The sequence below is a fragment of the Salvelinus sp. IW2-2015 genome, linkage group LG18, assembly GCF_002910315.2.
Source record: "Salvelinus sp. IW2-2015 linkage group LG18, ASM291031v2, whole genome shotgun sequence".
Classification (NCBI taxonomy): Eukaryota; Metazoa; Chordata; class Actinopteri; order Salmoniformes; family Salmonidae; genus Salvelinus; species Salvelinus sp. IW2-2015.
The window spans coordinates 52,101,498-52,124,819 of record NC_036858.1 but is presented as its reverse complement, the minus strand read 5'-3'; the positions used below and the strand labels follow the sequence as shown (position 1 = coordinate 52,124,819).

At 41.1% G+C, this 23,322-nt stretch overlaps 1 protein-coding gene across 3 annotated transcripts in view; it reads right to left on the bottom strand.

Annotated features, from left to right (window-relative positions):
* The window catches only part of LOC111977811 (ligand-dependent corepressor), a 47,045-nt gene that overhangs the window by 11,979 nt on the left and 11,744 nt on the right, over positions 1 to 23,322 (bottom strand). For 2 of the 3 annotated variants that reach the window (XM_024007505.3, XM_024007506.1), the window contains exons 2-6: positions 19,355 to 19,420; positions 17,345 to 17,424; positions 11,876 to 12,008; positions 11,302 to 11,628; positions 9,926 to 10,022 (exon numbers count right to left, since the gene is read on the bottom strand). In XM_024007505.3, the coding sequence (XP_023863273.1) occupies positions 9,926 to 10,022; positions 11,302 to 11,628; positions 11,876 to 12,008; positions 17,345 to 17,424; positions 19,355 to 19,420 (703 nt within the window). Of the gene's footprint in view, positions 1 to 1,806; positions 8,259 to 9,925; positions 10,023 to 11,301; positions 11,629 to 11,875; positions 12,009 to 17,344; positions 17,425 to 19,354; positions 19,421 to 23,322 lie in introns of those variants that run through there. The other variant, XM_024007507.3, reaches the window with a different exon arrangement.

Below are 23,322 nucleotides of genomic sequence, written 5' to 3'. Positions count from 1 at the left end.
GTGCAAAAAGCCAAAAAACAATCCACATGCGACTTTAAAGAAAAGAGAGAGAAAAAAAAGAAGCTAAACTGAAACAGCCACGGTTTAGCCTAAACTAGTATCTGATCCATTTTTGGTGTATGTTGGATTTTGTTTACAGGACTTCAAATCCCTGCTATGCCTAAGTGTATAGACAGTACCTGAAGGAGTGAGGGGTGTGTTTTGTCCCTGAGGGTTTCCATGTCTCTCTCCACTTTTCTTTCAAAATTGGGGAGTTAATATCTGACCACGATAATATGAATATGTACATGACAATTCACACGTGTTTTCTCAACAAAAAGGACGGGGGAGACGACCAAAAATAGAGCAAGAGACAATGACAGCAACAACAGAAGGGACAGATATTTCACAAACACTTAAAAAATATATATATATGCACCCGTGTTATTTACCTTAGAATTCATAGAGGGAGTAAAAATGATTTAACAAACATTAAGAACACATGATATATATATATACACACAGTGGGGAGAACAAGTATTTGATACACTGCCGATTTTGCAGGTTTTCCTACTTACAAAGCATGTAGAGGTCTGTAATTTTTATCATAGGTACACTAACTGTGAGAGACGGAATCTAAAACAAAAATCCAGAAAATCACATTGTATGATTAAGTAATTAATTTGCATTTTATTGCATGACATAAGTATTTGATCACCTATCAACCAGTAAGAATTCCGTCTCTCACAGACCTGTTAGTTTTTCTTTAAGAAGCCCTCCTGTTCTCCACTCATTACCTGTATTAACTGCACCTGTTTGAACTCGTTACCTGTATAAAAGACACCTGTCCACACACTCAATCAAACAGACTCCAACCTCTCCACAATGGCCAAGACAGAGAGTTGTGTAAGGACATCAGGGGTAGAATTGTAGACCTGCACAAGGCTGGGATGGGCTACAGGACAATAGGCAAGCAGCTTGGTGGAAAGCAACAACTGTTGGCGCAATTATTAGAAAATGGAAGAAGTTCAAGTTGACGGTCAATCACCCTCGGTCTGGGGCTCCATGCAAGATCTCACCTCGTGGGGCATCAATGATCATGAGGAAGGTGAGGGATCAGTCCAGAACTACACGGCAGGACCTGGTCAATTACCAGAAGAGCGCTGGGACCACAGTCTCAAAGAAAACCATTAGTAAACACCTACGCGTCATGGATTAAAATCCTGCAGCGCACGCAAGGTCCCCCTGCTCAAGCCAGCGCATGTCCAGGCCCATCTGAAGTTTGCCAATGACCATCTGGATGATCCAGAGGAGGAATGGGAGAGGTCATGTGGTCTGATGAGACAAAAATAGAGCTTTTTGGTCTAAACTCCAATCGCCGTGTTTGGAGGAAGAAGAAGGATGAGTACAACCCCAAGAACACCATCCCAACCGTGAAGCATGGAGGTGGAAACATCATTCTTTGGGGATGCTTTCTGCAAAGGGGACAGGACGACTGCACCGTATTGAGGGGAGGATGGATGGGGCCATGTATCGCGAGATCTTGGCCAACAACCTCCTTCCCTCAGTAAGAGCATTGAAGATGGGTCGTGGCTGGGTCTTCCAGCATGACAACGACCCGAAACACACAGCCAGGGCAACTAAGGAGTGGTCCGTAAGAAGCATCTCAAAGTCCTGGAGTGGCCTAGCCAGTCTCCAGACCTGAACCCAATAGAAAATCTTTGGAGGGAGCTGAAAGTCCGTATTGCCCAGCGACAGCCCCAAAACCTGAAGGATCTGGAGAAGGTCTGTATGGAGGAGTGGCGCAAATCCTGCTGCAGTTGTGTGCAAACCTGGTCAAGAACTACAGGAAACGTATGATCTCTGTAATTGCAAACAAAGGTTTCTGTACCAAATATTACATTCTGCTTTTCTGATGTATCAAATACTTATGTCATGCAATAAAATGCTAATTATTTACCTAAAAATCATACAATGTGATTTTCTGGATTTTTGTTTTAGATTCCATCTCTCACAGTTGAAGTGTACCTATGATAAGAATTACAGACCTCTACATGCTCTGTAAGTAGGAAAACCTGCAAAATCGGCAGTATATCAAATACTTCTTCTCCCCACTGTATATATATATATGAGTTAGTTACACAAATCTTAAAGTAGGCCACTGTATAGATCATGGCCGGTTTTGACTAAGAATTCTAGTCTCAAAGTTTGTCTAATGTGACAATTTGCATTGCATACACTTCCGTGTTTTCAACGAATCCTTCACCTACAGGATTCAACCAATTCCACTTCACATAGCCAACAATACAAGACGTGCTGCCTTCAATCCACACACCGGCAATCATGCAAAATCGAATTCCTTCATACATTTTCCTAAATATAAAAAGGTATTTAAGTTTAAATGTCATCAGCAATTTCATTAATAGAAGTAGTTTTATACGTTCAAATATTACAGAACAGTAGTCTGCGCTCAGGAGTGCCATTGCTATTCAAATAAAAACTCTAAAAAAGCAGACAAAGCTTTTACATTTACAACAACCCCAAACCTCACATTTTCAGTATACTATACACATACTGTATGTACACATCAGCACACTGTCTTTAATCAAAGGCCTTTTTGAAGACCGCTTTTACTATGGAAACCATAGACGTAACCTCGTCAACATCCAGTCAAAACAGAATGGAAAATGAGAAAGTAGTTTTGACATCTCAGCTGTACTTCCCTGAATCTGTGATTAGAGCTAAATATAACTCTACTATATACCAATAAGCAATATTTATTTGTATGTATACACACACACAACTAGTTTTATATATGTATCTGTAAAATCTGTCTCTGAGTATAGTTTGGTAGAATTAGTGTTAAAACTGTTTACATTCAGGGCTATTTAAGTTACGAGAAGCATCGTCCTCTCCTTAAATATGGCATGAGTCAAAGAACTACAACATCTATCATGTCAAGATAAATCTTCACATTGACTTGAAGGGTCTGCAAATCTTGAGTGTCATCAATGTGTTATTACGTGTATAGGTTCGAATCAAATTTCTGACTAATTGGGAGGAATGGCTACAAGATACTCAAAAACACAACATCAGTAGAAACATTTACCTAACATACAAAAACCAATCACCACGGTACATCTAAAACTTCCTCACCTTTAACATAGTCAAGCAGGGTGCACAAAACTTTAACGGAACCTTGAATTATTCACAAAAGGGTATAAATCCCAGTTCTTAATTTTCAGTAGTCTCATAGAACCGCCTTATCCAAGAACATTCTTGCTAATTTCAACCTTTACCAAGTTATTTTCAAGTCATCTCAAAACATAAATTATTCCGTAGCTGAATGGACCTGATAGGCCATGGACGGCAAATCACTAAACTGATGACAACAATAGCAAGATTATGGCATATATCTAAAGCAGCAAGTCAACAAATATCTAGCAGAGTTAAGCACATCAACCTGTACTGCAAGAGAGCTTTTGCCCATATCCCTGGCTTGTGTTTATGGGATGTTGCTACATCCGTACACCACTGCCTCAAAGTTGTATTTATTTGACAAGAGGGTCAGTCCTTTTCTAGAAATGAGGTAGTAGAAACCAACAGATTTGCTACTGTAGATTTGTGTTATTTCAACATTAAAGACATCACAGGTTCCATACGTGGTGTTAACACGAGTCTCACTTGTTTTGTATCATGCAAAAACAGATAGCATGCAAAATGCTAATAAAAAAAACAGAGCTGGAAAACTAAACCTGGAATTGTTTCTCTCCAAATAGTGTAATCTTGGATCATTATTTGGACTTAAAAATGGCAATGTATTTTTTAAATGGCAGGCAATTACCTAGGACCAAGGCTCCATGGTAACCCAGAAAAGCCTTGCAACTCAAAAATGTTAGTTTACTCTGATTAAAGTAATTTACTTCACTTTTTTCTTTGTGGCCCGTCCGCTACTAAATGGACTCACCCTCAAAAACAAAAGATGCCAATTTGATTCATTTTTGATTACGAATTTCAATAAAATCAACTTTAAAAAATTTATTGTAACTCCTGTGAAGCATATGCCTGGACCTGGGGGTTAACTATATATGGCTATTCATGTTGATCACAGTTAGTTTGCAAGGTCATCAAAAGATTCTGCATATTAACAGGTTAGCTGACGTCACAAAAACGATGCACGTGCGTCAAAGGGGCAGAAGTCAGTTTCTTGTGATTCTGGATGGTCAGATAGCTAGCAACAATGACAATGACAAGAAGCTACCATGTGGGGAATTGTACATGGCTTGTTGTATCTTGTTATTGATACCACGTCTTGTTTTGAGGTGTTTTGACTCCACGTCTATGCTAATATGGCAAAAACTAGCTTGTTAGCTAACCAACATATAACAACGTATTTGAGAGACAAGTGCTCATTGTGCACATTTATTTATGTTTTCAATAAAGATTTGGGGGAGGAAATAGATCCCATGTTGTCAACAATCCTTTGATTCTATGCCAACCCTGCCGGTTTTGCTCCACGGTTGCGCACACATCAGTTTTGTTGCTAAACAACCCACCCATCTATATACAATGTACATTTAAAAGTAGGAATTAAATTCACGCCAATTAGTGGTCACCATCCTTATATCCAYCTACAAGACTAAAGGACATGTCACCGAGATTCTGAAATGCTACATTGTCCTTTTTTAAACCTTTTATTTATTTCTTTTTACCTGAAAAGGAGACTGTATGGCCAGCCTTGCCTGAGGACAGTTCTTGTTTTCTGCATTTCATGTGATAGTGAAGTTTTAGGAATAATCTCTTTATTAAGAGTTTATAGCTATGTGTTCACTGTAGGCCGAAATACAACTTGATAAACCCACGTAATTCAAATGCTAGTGTAAATATCTAATTTACATCTAACCCATTTACGATTTACATGAATGTCGGCAATGTGTGTGGATCTCAAGTTAGGATTTTGGCCCAGTCTCAAAAATGCTGCATAAGAACTTACTGGGTTAAGAGTTAGAAGAAAAAAACATCTTACTGTGTCTTGATCTATAAAGATTTCCAAGAACTGTACTAATAAAACCTGTCTGATGACAGTAATAAAGTACTGTAATATAMGCCTGATACAAGGACCATAGGGGCTTGATCCAACATTCTGGAATGTACTGAGGTATAACTGTTGATAGGGTGAGTAGTAGCATACATATACTCAGAGTAGTTTGGACAAATTCACAGCCAGACGCCATGTTGCTGCTCCCAAGCATTCTAATTACGATGAGCATTTGGATTCTAGTTCCGATTCTAGAATTAGGTAGGTAAACTTGGTGTACAATTCTGAGATTTCCATAAACAGTTATTGGTCGGTATTACCACGGAGGAACAAATATGGCGTCAGTGGAACTATGTGATGTCGTCAAAGAGCATCATGATGTTGAAACTGCAACGGACCATCTATGCTTCTGCATATTGTACACTTCTCCACATAATTTCCATAGTGTTATGTGCCACATGGTGAAAACCTGTTTGAGACTCAATTTACTGCATTGAAATAAGGTACTATAAAGCTGCAATCTAACATATGATCAGGAAAAGATAAATAAAATCATTCATTTTTGGAATAGAGTTAAGATAAAAAATAAAAGTTTAAGAATGAACATTTCCACCTGTCCCTTGTCTTTACCTTCTATTAAGTAGGGACAGTCATCCCTAGATGTAACGAGACTACCTGAAGTTTGTTGTGCTCAGATTCAAATTGAAAGATTAAAAAATGTCCAGAAGGCTCAAATGGTAAATAAATTCTATGGAGATCGGTTAAGGTAGGTTGTGAGAACACCTGAAAAGGTTGGTGCACATATCAGTCAATGGTAAGACGTCCCAAAAATGTCTGTTTGCGGATGTACAAACTAGATTTCCCCTTTTTCAGATGATACAAGAGGCATGGAAATAAGTAAGCTATATATCTATCAGAGAGGTATGTTTGTGTATAGATATCTAACATAGTATATACAGTTTTGATAAAGATCGAGATATGCATTCTGACAAGTACTGCAGCCCCACACAAACATTATCCTGAGTTGTGGTGAAGGCTACGAGTGAACACAAGTAACAAAATGTTCCATTCTTCCTACAACCGCAGAATGTGACATATCGGAGTGGTTGTAATCTGGCGTGCTTTTGGAGAGTTTAGTTCTGAGGTTTGGTTGGTAACTAAGAAGGTGGTGAAATTGTGGACAGGGGAATCTGTTCTCCCAACAAACAAACTTTACATTAAGATATTCAGTAGTAGACAATGGTTGCATGCATCCTTGCAACCGCATATTCTTTTTGCTGCAGTTTGGTCTATTCAATCTCAGGTGTGCATTTGCAAAACAGTGACAGGGAAAGAGATTCTGTCCACCAGTGTTTGACTTCAAGATCACAAAGTAAAAYAATAAATAATAATGTCCTATTTATATAAAATATTAATAGGGAGTTTAAAATACAAACAAGCCTTGATTCTACATAACCAATAACATGTTGAGGGCTGAGCATGCATCATGCTAATGACCCAAACAAATACATTTTCTGGTGTCTCCAACCTGGGTGCTAAAGGTCTGCAGGCTTTTGTTTCAGCACAGCATTGGCACACGATACAGCTAATCACTTGCCCACCAAGGCCTTGTTTATATTGAACCAGGTGTCTTAGTGCTGGACTAGAATATGACCCCTACATCCTGTACTTCTCCAGGACATGGGTTGGAGACCGCTGGTCTAAGTGCTGTAATAACTGGGGTACTGCTTAGGATTATGTTGGCACCGTATCTAAAGCAGTGTTTTAGGTTGAACCGTTAAAATATTGTATTGTATAAAGGGCAGCACAATCATAAAAACTACCAAAACATTTCAAATACGGAGTGTTTTAAACAATGTCTAGRGATATTGGCAAGCTAAAAAGAGTTAAGAGAGACACTTTAGTGTCCGACTTGAACAGAACATAGTAGGCTTTATAAATATTTAAAAACAATTAAAAGACCTAAGATGAATAGGTCAGATTGATTCAGAGGATTGATCAGAGTAAATATAAGTGCTTTTGGAATAAATCAACATACAAAACAGGTTATTTGTGTACTATAGACTCAGTCACTGCCACTGTCTGACAAATGCAAACGATTACCTGGTCTGGGTAAAAACATCTCATCATCGTCAACAAGTACCTTGGCAGCAGAAAATGGGGATCCTAATAAAATCACTTGTCTGGTGAGAGGCCTGTGCCGAGCAGCTCCCTGCCATTTTCTCTGGGCACAGACTGTCTCCCCTCACACAGTGACTCCTGGGGGTCCAGAGGCACATCCAGAGCTTCTTTGCCCTCTGGGGCCTCCGTACCCTCCAGTTCCTCCATGTGGCTCATCAGCTTCAGCTTCTTCTTGGGCGGGTGTTTCAGGGTGCCAAGGCGCTCCTTGACTTTATACTCCAGAGTGCTGTGAGGGATCCCATAGACGGTTTGAGCCTTGGACACGCTCATCTTCCCCCCCATAACCACTTCTATAGCTTCTTCTAGCAGCTCTGTGTTGTACTGACGGTATCTTCCCCTCTTCTTCCTCGGCTGCTTGTTGCARAGGTCTGCCTCAGGGTCAGAGGTAGGGTACTGCCCCCCAGAGGCAGGGCGGTCTGCGTCAGATGAACCCCAGTACTCCCCATCTCTTACAGGACCGTCCAGACCTCCACTGCTTCCCCGGCGACCGTGTTTGGGCAGGATGGACCTCAGCCTCTTCCCCAGGCTGTTCTCACAGAGGGGGTTAGGGAGGCTGTAGGAATCAGAGCTCAGAGAGCCCCAGGAGAGGTCCACCCCCAGGCCTCCTAGGCCTCGCACCTGGGGGATTTTGAGGTCAACGGGCGGGGAGTGAGAAAGGGAGAGCCCCTGGTCTCGCCGGGCCTCCTGGAGGATTGCCTTCCCACAGGAGGGGGACTTGAAGAGCCCCGCGGCCTCCAGCAGGCTCGGTAGGTCTTTGAGGTGGTCCCCGGCTCCGCTGTTGGCCCGGAGCTTCAAGAGGGCCCCGAAGTGAGTCTTGGAGGCCCAGGACGGAGAACCATACCTAGAGAGAGAGAGGTGGTCGAAGGGTCTGGAGGTCTGGTTCTGGTTGGGAGACAACTCGGTGTCGGAATCCTGGTTCACTTCCTGTTTGATGTGCGGCAAGAGACCGAGTGGCGAGGTGGGCTTTAAAGGGGCGGAGTGGCCGAAATTCTCCCTCCTCCTCCCATCCTGCAGGCTCCTCATAGGCAGCCCGGCCTGTCCGTCAGCTCTCAGGGAACGCCTGATTGGATGGAAGGAAATTTGGTGTAAGCAGAGCTTGCACAGTGCTTTATTCTTTCTCTCTCTAGGGGAGGATGGGTTGGGGAAGGGAGGATGTTGGCCACTCCTTTATTGGATGATCTTGCTTAGGTAACATCACTTTATCTTGCTTAGGTTAAAAAAAAAAGTTTTTAATATATATATATATATATGTGTGTGCTCCTTTTAAGAACAAAAAAAGCCTCAAGTTTGGGAATTAGTTTATTTGGGTTGTTTGTTTTGGCTTTGCATTTATTCTTTTTATTTACAAATGATGCGTCAGTCAACATAACAATAATAAATGTAAAAAAGGATATGCAGGGCAAAGAAATGAAATCCAAAGAAAAATTGAAAACATAAGAAAGAGAAATGTGTCCAGCCCTGTCCAGATAGGGCAGGAGAGGGAGGAGAGGGCAATGTTGGTCATTGCAGTAAAGCAGTCTGGCATTTAATAGCAGAGCAGGAGTACTGTTACCAAATGACTAATGCTATTGTATAGCCCTTAGCGAGTGACGTTACCACTGAACAAGCACAGCAATAAAAGAGTAAGCCATCAGTATGGGATGTTATAGGGCTCCTTATTTCACATAAACCCTCACAATATCAACCTGACAGAAATATTGTTACTGTAAGAAAACATCTGAAATACTTATCTGCAAGGTTAACACAAACAAGGCACTTACACACAGTACTGTTATGTGTGATAGAAAAATCATCAGATCTTATTGATTGGAAATTCTCACATAAAATTCATGGGTGATTAATTAATTAGTGATACGGCAATTTGTGAGGAAAGGCCATAATCACGGACAAATAGAAGAGTGCCCTTTTCAAAACTGCTGCTAGAGTTGTAAGACAATATCATATTATGACTTGACAGGCGTCTGCTCTTCACACTTTAAATATTCCCTCCACCTCCGACCAGTTGCCATTTCAACTTTGAATATCAAATCAAAGATGGGGCTGCATGAGGGGATATATAGAGTGATAGATACTAGATCTGTGGATCTCTGCATTGAGTACAGAGCTGTACGTTCTGAGCGAGAGCACAAGCAGCTTGATTCCCTCCCCCTCCTCCTCAAGAGAGGGGTGCAGCTAGAGGGCGGAGCAACTGGCGCTAAATTAATCAAAATTTCATTGCGCCCTGTTCCATTTCAAATGCACTAATGTCCATACCACGGCGTGATGGTATCACGAGGAATTGCCCTCAGGCAAAATAGAGAGTTCACTGGATTAAAGATTCAAATTCTTTTTTCAGTTTGAAATGAAGGCTTGGTCAATGTAAATCATTGAACATGATGTTGTGTAATTAATAGAATAGGAAGCTCTATTGGTTAGGGGTTTATTTCACTTATTTCTTCAATCCATTGGAATATTAACTACATTTTATTGTGTATTTAAGGAATTAATMATGTTGTTTCCTGATACCAAAGAATCTCCTTCAAGATGCACATGTGAAATCACTTTAAAATGTTGTCACACAGTCTAATCAACCTGCACAGGCTGGAGCTGTCCAGGACCAGGGTTGGTGACAATCCTTTCAGGACCTCCTACCTGTAGTTAGAAACTTTTGTTTGGACAGATTGGGGAGTTTGTTGTGGTAAAGCCCTACAGAAAGTAGAAAGAGGTGACAGGAAAAATCGGTCTTACCCTCTGAGAGTGGACATCTGGGAAAGGTGAGGGCTGTGGTGCGATGACATGCTGCTTCTGGCCCGTTCCTTTTTGAGTGACAGGTCCAAGACTCCATCTAGGGACAGGACATAAGGGTTAGTAACTTAGAAAGCAAGAGCCATTCTGTCAGGTGTGCACATAGAGAGGACTCATCTTTGTATATGAGCCATTATAGCAGCTGTGACAGCATGGGCTACACCATTGAGGCCATCTTCATTTTAAAATAGTCCACTTTCTTCACGATTGGCTGATCCCTCCTTATGACCCAGTTGGACATGACTACAACAGGGTCATCAGGAGGGATCAGCCAATGAAGTTGGAAGTCCCAACCAGTTGACTACATTAAAATGGTGGAAGCCCTAAATGACACTGCTCATGCAAATACGGCCTTTTGGCCACTAGAGGCCTCTATCATTCTCTATGGGTGTGCAGGATTTGTGCTATACAGTAGGGTAATGAATCTGCTGATTCTGGTACCTTGTACTGCAGGCTGTGGCAGCATCCTCTTGACAGTGAGGAACAGGTTAATTTATATCTACTACCAGACCTAGTGCGTCTGCTGGTTCAGTGTAATACCAGACCTAGTGCGTCTGCTGGTTCAGTGTAATACCAGACCTAGTGCGTCTGCTGGTTCCAGTGTAATACCAGACCTAGTGCGTCTGCTGGTTCAGTGTAATACCAGACCTAGTGCGTCTGCTGGTTCAGTGTAATACAGACCTAGTGCGTCTGCTGGTTCAGTGTAATACCAGACCTTAGTGCGTCTGCTGGTTCAGTGTAATACCAGACCTAGTGCGTCTGCTGGTTCAGTGTAATACCAGACCTAGTGCGTCTGCTGGTTCAGTGTAATACCAGACCTAGTGCGTCTGCTGGTTCAGTGTAATACCAAGACCTAGTGGCGTCTGCTGGTTCAGTGTAATACCAGACCTAGTGCGGTCTGCTGGTTCAGTGTAATACCAGACCTAGTGCGTCTGCTGGTTCAGTGTAATACCAGACCTAGTGCGTCTGCTGGTTCAGTGTAATACCAGACCTAGTGCGTCTGCTGGTTCAGTGTAATACCAGACCTAGTGCGTTCTGCTGGTTCAGTGTAATACCAGACCTAGTGCGTCTGCTGGTTCAGTGTAATACCAGACCTAGTGCGTCTGCTGGTTCAGTGTAATACCAGACCTAGTGCGTCTGCTGGTTCAGTGTAATACCAGACTAGTGCGTCTGCTGGTTCAGTGTAATACCAGACCTAGTGCGTCTGCGTGTTCAGTGTAATACCAGCACTAGTGCGTCTGCTGGTTCAGTGTAATACCAGACCTAGTGCGTCTGCTGGTTCAGTGTAATACCAGACCTAGTGCGTCTGCTGGTTTTACCTTGTTCTACAGGCTGTGGCGGAAGCTTTTTGACAGTGAGGTCGAGAGGCGAGTCCTGGTCGGCCATAAGCAGCTTGGAGAGGACAGGGTTCTGGCTGGGTACGGAGGATGTCGCAGTACCACCAAGGCTGGCAGCAGGGGGCAGCGAGGGGGGAGGTGGCAGGCTTTGATCTGAGTGGGCCTGGGTAGCAGGGCTGGGGGCAGAGGGGACGTCCTGAGAAGAGGAGCTGTTTTTTGAGGTATATTCGGCAGCAAACTGGCGGATCATCCTCTGCATTATCTCCCGAGCCACTACTGGAATGTGCAGGTCCGAGAAGCTGGGCACATCTGAGGGAGGGAGAGGGGAAAATAATATCACAAAGATATCTGTAGAGACGGTTGACCCATAGCCCGTGAGCGGAAGCTATCTCAACCATAGTTACATTTGATAAAACTGTTGCTAAGAACACATAAGGCCCACTTCCAGACATAGACTATTCCTGCTAGAATTTCAATATACAATCTTACAGAAATGGTTGTAACACAAGCACACAGGATGTGGTATGTAACAAACACTGTTCTTGTAAAGACCTACCTTTTTTGTAGAGGACTGCACTGAGGAATTCCTCAGCTTGTTTCTCGAGTCTGTTGATCTTAATCTGGTCTTTGACCAGCAGGGGTTTAGCCCCACTCTCCAACCCCTGGTTGCTCAGGCCAACTAAGTGCTCCTGGGAGAAGAGAGAAACACAGCTAAGTGATGGAGAAACAACGAATAGCACCRTCACTGCAGAAGTGGGAACCTGTGGTGTATGGTAGACCCTTACAAATATATAAATACCGTTGCTGCACGAGCGACGTGACAAGTGAATAGCATCATCTTCAGGGCTTTGGAAAAAACAAGAGTATCCGAAGAGCACCGGTAATCATCTTCATTATACAGACCCCTACACAGCGCTCATATCTGTTGATCTCAGGAAAGCTTAACGAATAATTATGTGTCAGATTTGTCACAGAGCAAACTAAAGATGTGCTGTATTGGTTGAGACCTCAGCATGCTTCAGTTCAGCTGGCAACTAGCAGAGTGCTCGCATACTCCCTTAAAAGACCGTCGCAAAAATGGTTTAAAAATGGGGAAGAAAAAAAAGGCAATAGTATGGTTTGTCCATTTTGAGACGCCGTACCCAGTATACATACACTTCTTCAAAATAGTCAGAATTAATCTAAGATAGATTTGAGTTATGTCATTAATTTTAACGTTTTTGCCGAGGAGATCTTAGTCAAACAATTTTACATCTAACTAAGATGTTTTGTACAGTATTTCAAGTGAATTTTTTAATCATGAAAACAATTAGTCTCCGGCTGAATGACAACAAACACTTCATTGAAGAATCCTTACCGTTGACCAACCCCCGAGAAAGGAAAGTAAACTTCGGCTGCCGACTTTGGCTTGCCTTGAGAGAAAAAAACGTACGCACGAACAACCAGGAGAGAGAGAAAAAAAAAAAAAACTTGCCGAAGACCAAAGAAAACAAAAATGTCACAAAATGTTGTCATATATGCACAAACTGTTTTAAACTGTTTCGGCTGGGAAGCAAGGGGACGCCTTTAGCAGAGTTTGTGGTAGATTTAGGATCAGATTACYCCAACCCCCAATGTAACCAGAACCATTTGGGAGATAAAAAACAATCTGACCCTGGMCTGTATCTGTAGTTAGGGTCAACGTCTATGTTCTCCTAGATGAGTACAGTAGGCATGGAGGAGGGGAGGAACAGCAGTCTGTTCTTTTCATTTCTCTTCATGTGCAGCTCTGCCTCTATACAGTGCATTCGGAAAGTATTCAGACCCCTTGACTTTTTCTACATTTTGTTACGTTACAGCCTTATTCTAAAAGGGATTAAAGTGTTTTCCCCCCCTAAATCTACACACAATACCCCATCATGACAAAGCATAAACAGGATTTTAGAATGTTTTGCTAAATAAAATAAAAAATAAAGAACTGAAGTATCACATTTACATAAGTATTCAGATGCTTTACTCAGTACTTTGTTGAGAGACCTTTAGCAGTGATTACAGCCTCCAGTCTTCTTGGTTATGACACTACAAGCTAGGCACACCTGTATTTGGGGAGTTACTCACATTCTTCTATGAAGATCCTCTCGAGCTCTGTCAGGTTGGATGGGGAGGGTTGCTGCACACACTATTTTYAAGTCTCTCCAGAGATGTTTCATCGGGTTCAAGTCCGGGCTCTGGCTGGGCCACTCAAGGACATTCAGAGACTTGTCCCGAAGCCACTCCTGCATTGTCTTGGCTGTGTGCTTAGGGTCATTTTCCTTTTGGAAGGTGAACCTTTGCCTCAGTCTGAGGTCCTGAGCAGGTTTTCATCAAGGATCTCTGCACTTTTCTCCGTTCATCTTTGCCTCGATCCTGACTAGTCTCCCAGTTCCTGCCACTGAAAAACATCCCCACAGCATGATGCTGCCACCACCATGTTTCACCATAGGGATGGTGCCAGGTTTCCTCCAGACGTTCACTTGGCATTCAGGCCAATGAGTTCAATCTTGGTTTCATCAGACGAGAGAATCTTGTTTCTCATGGCCTGAGAGTCCTTTAGGTGCCTTTTGGCAAACTCCAAGCAGTCTGTCATGTGCCTTTTACTGAGGAGTGGCTTCTGTCTGGCCACTCAACCATAAATTCCTGATTKGTGGAGTGTTGCAGAGATGGGAGAACATTCCAGAAGGACAACCATCTCCACAGAGGAACTCTGGAGATCTGTCAAAGGGACCATCAGGTTCTTGGTCACCTCCTTGACCAAGGCCCTTCTCCCCCGATTGCCCAGTTTGGTCGGATGGCCAGCTCTGGGAAGAGTCTTGGTGGTTCCAAACTTCTTCCATTTAAGAATTATGGAGGCCACGGTGTTCTTGGGGATCTTCAATGGTTCCCTTCCCCAGATCTGTGCCTTGACACAATCCTGTYTCGGTGCTCTACGGACAATTCCACAGATCTAATGGCTTGGTTCACCCGACCCGACCTCAACCCAACAGATGGTTTGGGATGAGTTAGACCACAGAGTGAAGGAAAAGCAGCCAACAAGTGCTCAGCATATGTGGGAACTCCTTCAAGACTGTTGGAAAAGCCTTCCAGGTGAAGCTGGTTGAGAGAATGCCAAGAGAGTGCAAAGCTGTCATCAAGGCAAAGGGTGACTACTTTGAAGAATCTAAAATATATTTGTTTAACACATGATTCCATAGTTTTGATGTCTTCACTATTATTCTACAATGTAGATAGTAAAAATAAAGAAAACCCCTGGAATGAGTACGTGTGTCCAAACTTTGAATGGTACTGTATGTAAATAAGGTATTTGTTTATTTATTTTTTTGCTTTGTCATTATGGGGTATTTTGTGTATATGTAAAAAAAAAAAACATTTTTAGAATAAGGCTGCAATGTAACAAAATGTGGAAAAAGTCAAGGGGTCTGAACACTTTCCGAATGCACTATATTGTAAGGGCCAGTTACTGGGTGAACTTTGAGCAAATTGCCCTCCTATCCGCATCCATTAGATTCTGTAGTCAGTCAGAATTAGTGTTGTCACGATACCAGTTTTGACTTTGATATCGATACCAGGTTAAGTATCACGATACTTAGTCAGTCATATTAGTCAGTCACAGAATTGCACTTGATCCAGACAGATAAATTCAGCTACTGCTTCGTTCAATCGTTGGGCATCTTTTGAGTTCAATATCATTACAATTGAACATTATGTCAACAAAAAAAATTKGTCATTTATGCATTATTTAATCAATTATACAATCAATTTCACATCTAACTACCAAACAATGGAAATAATGTATTTGAATGGTAAATCTATTGATAAACCTAGTAAATCAAGATGTAGCATAGGTCTATTCACAAAACATGTGAATGCATATTATTCAATAGGATTGTGTGCATGCATTGAGTTTGAGCTTGTTTTAGCTGATTTCATGAGGTTAAAGATGACAGTCCCTTCCATTTAGGACTTATTTTATTAGCAACTGCTAGGGGAACATTATTTTATTATACTGATCAACAACATTTGCATAAACAAAATCTCTTTTATAAAAGTGYGCGCTGCTTCTTTAAGAAAGTCCGCAAGGCAGAATTCTACATTCTGGGTCGTTATTTTTGGTTAGGGTTAGGAATAAGGTTAACAGTATTGATAAGGTTAGGTTTAAAATCACATTTTAAGAAGAGAAATTGTAGAAATAGGCAGTTGATGACTGTGGTTATAGTAACTAGTGATGACCCAGAATATGGCTACGGAATCTTGTGGAAATCAGACTGGAGGCGAGGAAGTGAACAAGTTTTTGGTGACGAGGGAGTAAATTAATAAAGATTTTGGTGACAGTCAGCTTTGAAATCAGCATATATTTGAATTATGGTTTGCATATTATCACAAACAAAGTACTAGGGTAGTGAATTCATTCAGCTGTAAGCTAGCAAGGAAAGTAAGCCTATAATTAAAGCTGGAAGCTACCGGTATCCTCTTGCATTGTCAAGTGTTCTAGCCTGTATGGACATTGTTTCGCGAACAGTAATGAGCAGTTTCAACATTTCTACATGCCGTGTTGCATTATTCAAGTCTGTTAACTTCTGTGCAGCATGAGTGGGGAGCAGCCCAGACAGCTCTAGCAATGAATGAGTTAGAGCCGAACCGCTGTTAGGGTCAGACAGCATTCCTGTGTGCGCACACACAGTGTTGGTCCCATGTTTCATGAGCTGAAATAAAAGATCCCAGAAATGTTCCATACGCACAAAAAKCTTATTTCTCTCAAATTTGGTTTGCATCCCTGTTAGTGAGCATTTCTCTTTTGCCAAAATAATCCAGCCACGTGACAGGTGTAGCATATCAAGAAGCTGATTAAACAGCATGATCATTACACAGGTGTAAGACCAATCTAAAATGTGCAGTTTTGTCACACAACACAATGCAATAGATGTCTCAAGTTGAGGGAGCGTGCAATTGACATGCTTACGACAGGCATGTCCACCAGAGCTGTTGCAAGATAATTTCATGTTAATTTCTCTACCATAAGCCACCTCTGTCATTTTAGAGAATTTGGCAGTACGCTCAACCGGCGTCACAAGCACAGACCATGCCAGYCCAGAACCTCCACATCTGGCTTCTTCACCTGTGAGATCGTTTGAGACCAGCTACCCAGACAGCTGATGAAACTGGGTTTGCACAACATGTCAGAAACTGCCTCAAGGAAGCTCATCTGCGTGCTCATCGTCCTCACCAGGGTCTTGACCTGACTGCAGTTCGGTGTCGTAACGGACTTCAGTGGGCAAATGCTCACCTCCAATAGCCACTGGCACACCGGGGAAATGTGTTCTTTACAGATGAATCCCGAGAGAGCGAGCGTGCAAGGCGATAGAGAGATTCCATTGACCCAGGTTTATTAATCAAAAGCAATGTTGCAAAAAATATATACATCTCGACATGTGTAATGGAAACGGCAGCTATAGGAGAAATGTTCAAAAGATTGAAATTGTTTTTCGTTCGACAGGGATATTTCTTTTGTCAAACTTCCTTTTTTTTATTTTTAAATACAAATTATGGAAACTTTTTAAAAATTAAAACGGTATAAGAGGCACGTGATGTCATCATGTAACTATAAAGCTACACTCACCATTTAATTTTACATGCCTACTGCTTGCCAAATCTATTTTTCAACTATAAAAAGTATGTTTCTTTGCAGGACAAGGATTGTCTTGACTTTCAAGAATGCCTGAATTTCTTCACCTTGCTTTTCTGGTTGACTGGATGCAAGTTTCACCATCTAATTGCTGATAGGTTGGCACATGAGAACGATTAGAATACGGCAAATTTAAGTCAATTCTTGCATTCTATCAATGCTGGCTTTTGCGGGCTACCGGAAGACATGAAACAGATCGGTCGCCAATTTATCATTAATGCACAATTTGCCTAAATGAATAATGGAAACACTTCAATCACTACAGGTGGAACCGCAGAACACAGAATGAAGGAAGAGAAAAACTTTTTTTTAAAGAAAACCAGTTACCTTGACTTTGTCTCGTCTTAAGCAGCAGAACAGGCAGTTCTCATCAAATGACCAGTCTGACACGCCTTCAGGCTCACAGTCTGTGGATCCAGGAGAAACATTTTAGAAAGGAGAGGACAGGGGATGGTGGAGTATGACAAAAACATCTCAGATGGTGGTTAAAAACATGAAAAAGCAACAAAACTTCTCCCAAAGAAAACCTCTTTAGAAGTCCTGGATACAGTGACACAGTCCACATCCAGATATGAATCACAGATGTCAGAGTCAACCACTTATTGTGGAAAGAAAAAAACATGAGTAGACATTGACAATTGATTGGTAATAAAAATCTTATTTTCAAGTTAGTGATTCTTATGTAATACTAAAAGTGTATATTATGCACTATATTCACAATTGATTGTTTGGTTGCTTACATGAATATCTAAAATGAGATTAGCGGATAAAAGTGTACATTTCTACATTTTTTATAATTGAATCTCTGAAAACGATTTATTAAATTAGTATTTTCAATATAGAGCTATTAGCAACGCTATTTAGCGGACTTGGTTGATTCTGTGATCTCAAACCAGTGACCTTACTAACATTCATCAAGAATATGGGCAAAATGGATTATTGACAATGGAAAAGGTGGGAATGTTCTTTTCCCTTGTCATATAAATTGATACATTTACTCAAAATAGCATTAAAATTGCTTTACAAGATGGCATTTCAGTGAATATTGGGTTGTGACAGACAACCTGGTCCATTTTAGGTCCTGAGGCAAAATTTAGAACAAGTAAAAAACATGAACAGACTAGCTCAAGGAGCTCATCTAAGATAATTAAAACAAAGAAAGTTACCAAATGGTGTCAGAGAATTTGTGCCTGGTTGGTCGGTTGCCATGGAAATCCATTTGCTTCGAGTCCTACTAACCTTCAGCTAAGAGCATAATTTAATAATTGAGTACATTAATATACCTAGTCAGAGGTGGTGCGCAATTTCACATTGATTCACTGTTGAACTAGGTCTAGAGAGCCTATTAAATCATCTACATTAAATAGAGAAATAAATAATGTCTGATGGAATAGGCTTTCATGGTCAGCTTATCTTTAACCGATCTCTAAAGTTAATATTGTCTTCAATGTTCTCCAAGCAATAGGTTAGTCAGATTAAAAAAATCTATAAAAAAAGACTGATTTTATGTATAAAATTAAGTCCAGTCTTGATCAAGGAAGGCAATTAACAATAGTGGTCCACTTATTCAATTCAAATCAGTAACATTCTTGTCAGAAGAAAGAGCATGGTTGAGTTAAGGTTAGCACACATTGTATGTTTGTTTTGTCAAGCACAAGAATGCATTCTTGCAGTACTAGGAGGGTTTTGACTCCCAGACACCCAGTTCACTCCTACTAGTAATGATGATAGATTTCAGCTCGAACACTATTCACTCACATGATCTTGAGTAACCCCACCAACTTCCCCATCATTTTGTTTGTATGGATCGTATTGTACATTTGCTTCTTAACCAAAGCAACTGGTACTATAGTCCCATTTAGGATAGTCTTTTACAGCTCTCGAGCAGAAGTCGTCAAAACTCAAAATAATGCCGTCCATTGTTGTCAGTAAATATCACGCATTTTGTCTGAAAGAACTGTACAGGCTTTAACATTGGCTCCAGGCCAGCCCAAACTCCAACTTCATATGAACACAAAGCGTGTCTCTTTCCAGAGGCCAAGCGTACTGTTTACAAGGAGGAGTGACTGTGGAAGGGTACCACATGGTACAATAGCACAGCATTGTGATAGGGGGGCAAATATAGGCCTACGTACACTCAGAAAATACTAAATAGTTAGGCCTACACTTCTTGACGTGTTTGGCTATGGAATTGTTAATCAAATCAACACGGGCATCAGTTCAGAAGTCTTGGAACAACTTTTTGTGTTTATGACATGGGATGGACATGATTTCTGTTTTAATGAGCGTAGCGGTGATGTGGGTTTGTGTGTCAGTCAGTGCAACAAATGGACTCACCTTTAAATAACGTTAGATCCTCCAGCAGCCCCGACCCAAACAACCCTTCTAAAATGCTCTCAAAACCTGTGGAAAAAGAACAAGACATTCCATGAATACATAGAACATTCTATAAACCCACAAATAGGCAAAATGCGAAACAAATATGCATTTCATTCTACAAGTGTTGGGGAATTTCAATCCATTAGAGGCCCAAAAACATGTAGCCTACAGTTTAAGATGTAGGCCTATGCTTCCCATTACATTCACTGTAAATGTATGATAGAGTAAGTACATAGGCCCTAGTCTACTGCCAAGGAGCCCAATTAAATGTCTTTCCGCCAAAGTGTCAATTACTGAGAAACTTTGACATTCTCAGTGATCAAACACCATCCTTCCTATATATGCCTAATTCTCCACAACCCCACTTTGACTTTCAATTTCATCTTGAAGCACACCCTCAGCAAATCTCCTCTTGCCTCACATTTTTTTTAACACATTAAATGGAATGCACGTACGTTTTGACTAATGATATAGCATGCACAAGGGTCTGCCAGTTGCCAAGCAACAAGAAAGACTACACAGTTTGGTGTGCTAACATGTTGAGGCAACGGTCAGAGGAGAGGGCTTGGGTCTGTCAGTCAATCAATAGTACTGCAGAATCTGTCATGTCTCACATCAGACTGCTCTGGACATACTGTACCGACGGGAGGCAACGGGATACACACCATGGCAATGACATTGTGATAATTGTCATTTTTATTGAAAAATGTTTTGAGCTTGTAATGAATCTTCAAAATGTTGCTACGGCATACTCAGCCTAATTAATACAACACAGCTCACCGCAGTCTCAAAATCAAATGATTTTGACCACTTGGAACTTTTGGAATTCAAGATTTTTCTCCCGACCGTGCCGTTCTGCTTGTAAAATAATGACCAACCTTATCCTCAAGTAAAAATTATTATTTTTACATTTGTTCAGGTTATTGTCCATAATTGTCAGTTGCACGATTATGCAATGATTGTGCCAGCACACACACACACAATACGTAGGCTAGGCTATACACTGACTGTCAACACAATTCCCTCTTAACTTCCAAAGAGTCTTAACCTCCGACAGCAGGAGTTAGTTCACTCATCTATAGAGAAAGGGTGGCTGGCTCACTAGGCGGAGCACCGTTCACTACAGAACATAGCCTAATATGATAAGTGGGATGTTCCACAAAATGAATGCCTTTTGCACCCCTTTGATATTTTAAGTAATAAAACGTATTACTTAAAAAGTATGCCTTTATCCAAAGAAACATTTAACATCTAATAGTCAAATCAAAGTGTAAAAGCAGGTGAGCTAGTTCTACTCTTTTTGGCCATTTTCTGGTGTTTTGTGGTGGAAACTGAGTGGGTCGAGCATAACACCTCAACCCTGTTACCCATAGATAGACAGGCTACAAATGTCTTTAATTACAAATGTTGCATTCATATGCCCTTCCTTGTTGCACACAACAAGCTTCCCTTTCCCATGTCACACAGGGATTTATGGCCGATTTAAAACCCTGTTACTTTATAGGTACTTATAGCAACGAACAGGCAGACCTGAATCTTGCAAGCTACCACTGGATTTCTTAAAACGCTACTAATGGGAGATTACATGCACCTGTGTGTTAAACCCACAAGAATAAACCAACAGATTAGTTGATCTCTCGTTGTTACCTTGTCAAGTGATTATGATACTAGACAGCTGCTTCTACGTTCTCCACTCCCGCCCCCAATGAAACATCGACCCATCGGACACTGTAAGGCTGATGAATAAAACATTTTTTTTATAAGAATATAGAAGTATGCCTATATTTCATTCAAACGTTTCACCTTTAAACATAAAAAAATGATATGCGTGCTATTTGAAATAACCATTAACCACATTTTCATTTGACACAAAATGATTATATGCCAAACTCATCACGACTGACTTGATTTAATAGCCTACACATTTCAAATATACACAGTCCAGGGATATCCCCCCGATCTTGATAAGATATGACCAAGTTATAATTAAATGGACAACAAATTGGAAACAAATTATACGAATAGGCTACACCAAAAATAGTTGTACATTCATACAAGGTGTCGGGTAAATTGCCACAGATTTTCCGTGGTATGCTAACTGAGGAAATACTTCATTTCAGTCGTACAGAATGATTGTCAAATAGATAAATCGCCCTTAGTGTACTAACAAAGCAGGATCAATTTGTTCAGAGGGCGAAATATTCTTGAATGATGTTGGCAGCAATCAGGACTAACAGAACATCTCGACATACATCCGCTTTAAGAAGTGGTAAATCGTGGCCAATGATGGTAGCAATTGATCAAGTGTGTGGGTGATTTTAGCACATATTGATGGTTTAACAAGAGATTACCTTGTGTTAGTACACTGGCCAATTTTCATTGCAATATGTCCATTGATGCGTTAGAGGCCAGAGGCGACATCTGTCCACTTGTCTGTAGAACGTCCCAAACCACACAACATGCTCTAGTAAAGACCCTCACCATAGTTGCAAAAACAGAAAACATTTGGCTAAGTGTTGTTTACCATCATGTTGTTTTGGTGCAATGGCAAATAAGAGGACAGAGTATACGTTCTCAAAAAGTTTATTTTCCAGTAGTCTACTCCACCAGGATACAAAAACAAAATGTTTGTCATTTGCCTATTTATGTAGCCAAAGTCACACTTCCTAAACACTTTCCACAAGTTGCAGTATTTTCCAGTAATGTATCTAGACACAAACCAACACAGCATGTTTGTGCATTTTAATAAAATACACATCCTTAATGTTTCCACGAGCAAAACCGACCCACGATCCAAGTCATCGACCCATCATCAACATGCCATCCACTCTCTTCCTCAACCAGTCAAGTGCCAATAGTTTAAAAACCCTCTCTTAAAATCCCCTTGTTCCAACCCCATCCTCCACCTCTAGAACAGAATGTGAAAAAAGAAAGACACATAAATAAAATGGTTAAATCTAGCCGTTCAGGCCTACAGCTGGAGCTGAGAGTTCCTCTGTTTCTGGGTTCATGCACAGAACTTAACCTAGTCCTCATTTTAAAACCTTGCCTCTCTCCCATTCCCCCAATTACAACCCCCTCCTTCAGAAGAAAAACGTGGAAAAAAAAGAACAGGCAAAGACAAAAAAGTAGTGATAAAATATAGGCTAGCACTAGCCCCTAGCTGGAGGAAGAGGGAGGGATGTGCTGTTTCTGGGTTAGTGAACAGGACTTCATCTGCAGCGGCTAGCTAATCCAACCATCCAATCCCATGTCGGGAATATTTCAGAGAGAAAAAAAATAGGTCATCCACTTTGGTTTGACAAATCAACGGCATTAAATCAAGCCACTCTTCAGGAATTTATTTTAGGGCATTTAAACATGAGGCAGTGAGATGCACTATTAAAAGGGCTGTCAGTAGCAACACAACAATGAGCTCAGGGTGCTAGAACAACATTGTAATAAACAACTACTGGGCTATACAACACAGAAACATTATTTTCCTCAGATTTTGTATAAATCACTAGACTGCATACCTGCTTTAAAAAGAGGTGAGCAATCATACCCACAACAACGTCATTACTAGCGTAAGACCTGATAACAACCCATTGGTTAATAAACACAATTCCAAAGAAACAAACATGTACAATTTTGGTGAACGCAGCGGCCTACATTTCCAGCGAAGGGAGGTAGGTAGAGGGGGAGCCAGTAAAATGTGTTCTAGAGGCGACCTCATGTAGCTGACATGCTGGATCTCATGAAGAGTTAACTCAACATCAAAACTGTTGCTAACTCAGAGCATTCAACAACGGGGTGTGGGTATGGTGATGATGCTGAATACAACAAAAACGCATGGAAGAAATAGCCAACTATCCGACCCTCAAAACACACTGCTGGTAGTGAGCTACTGAAAAGCATGTTATCCAATATATGAAGGAAGCATTACA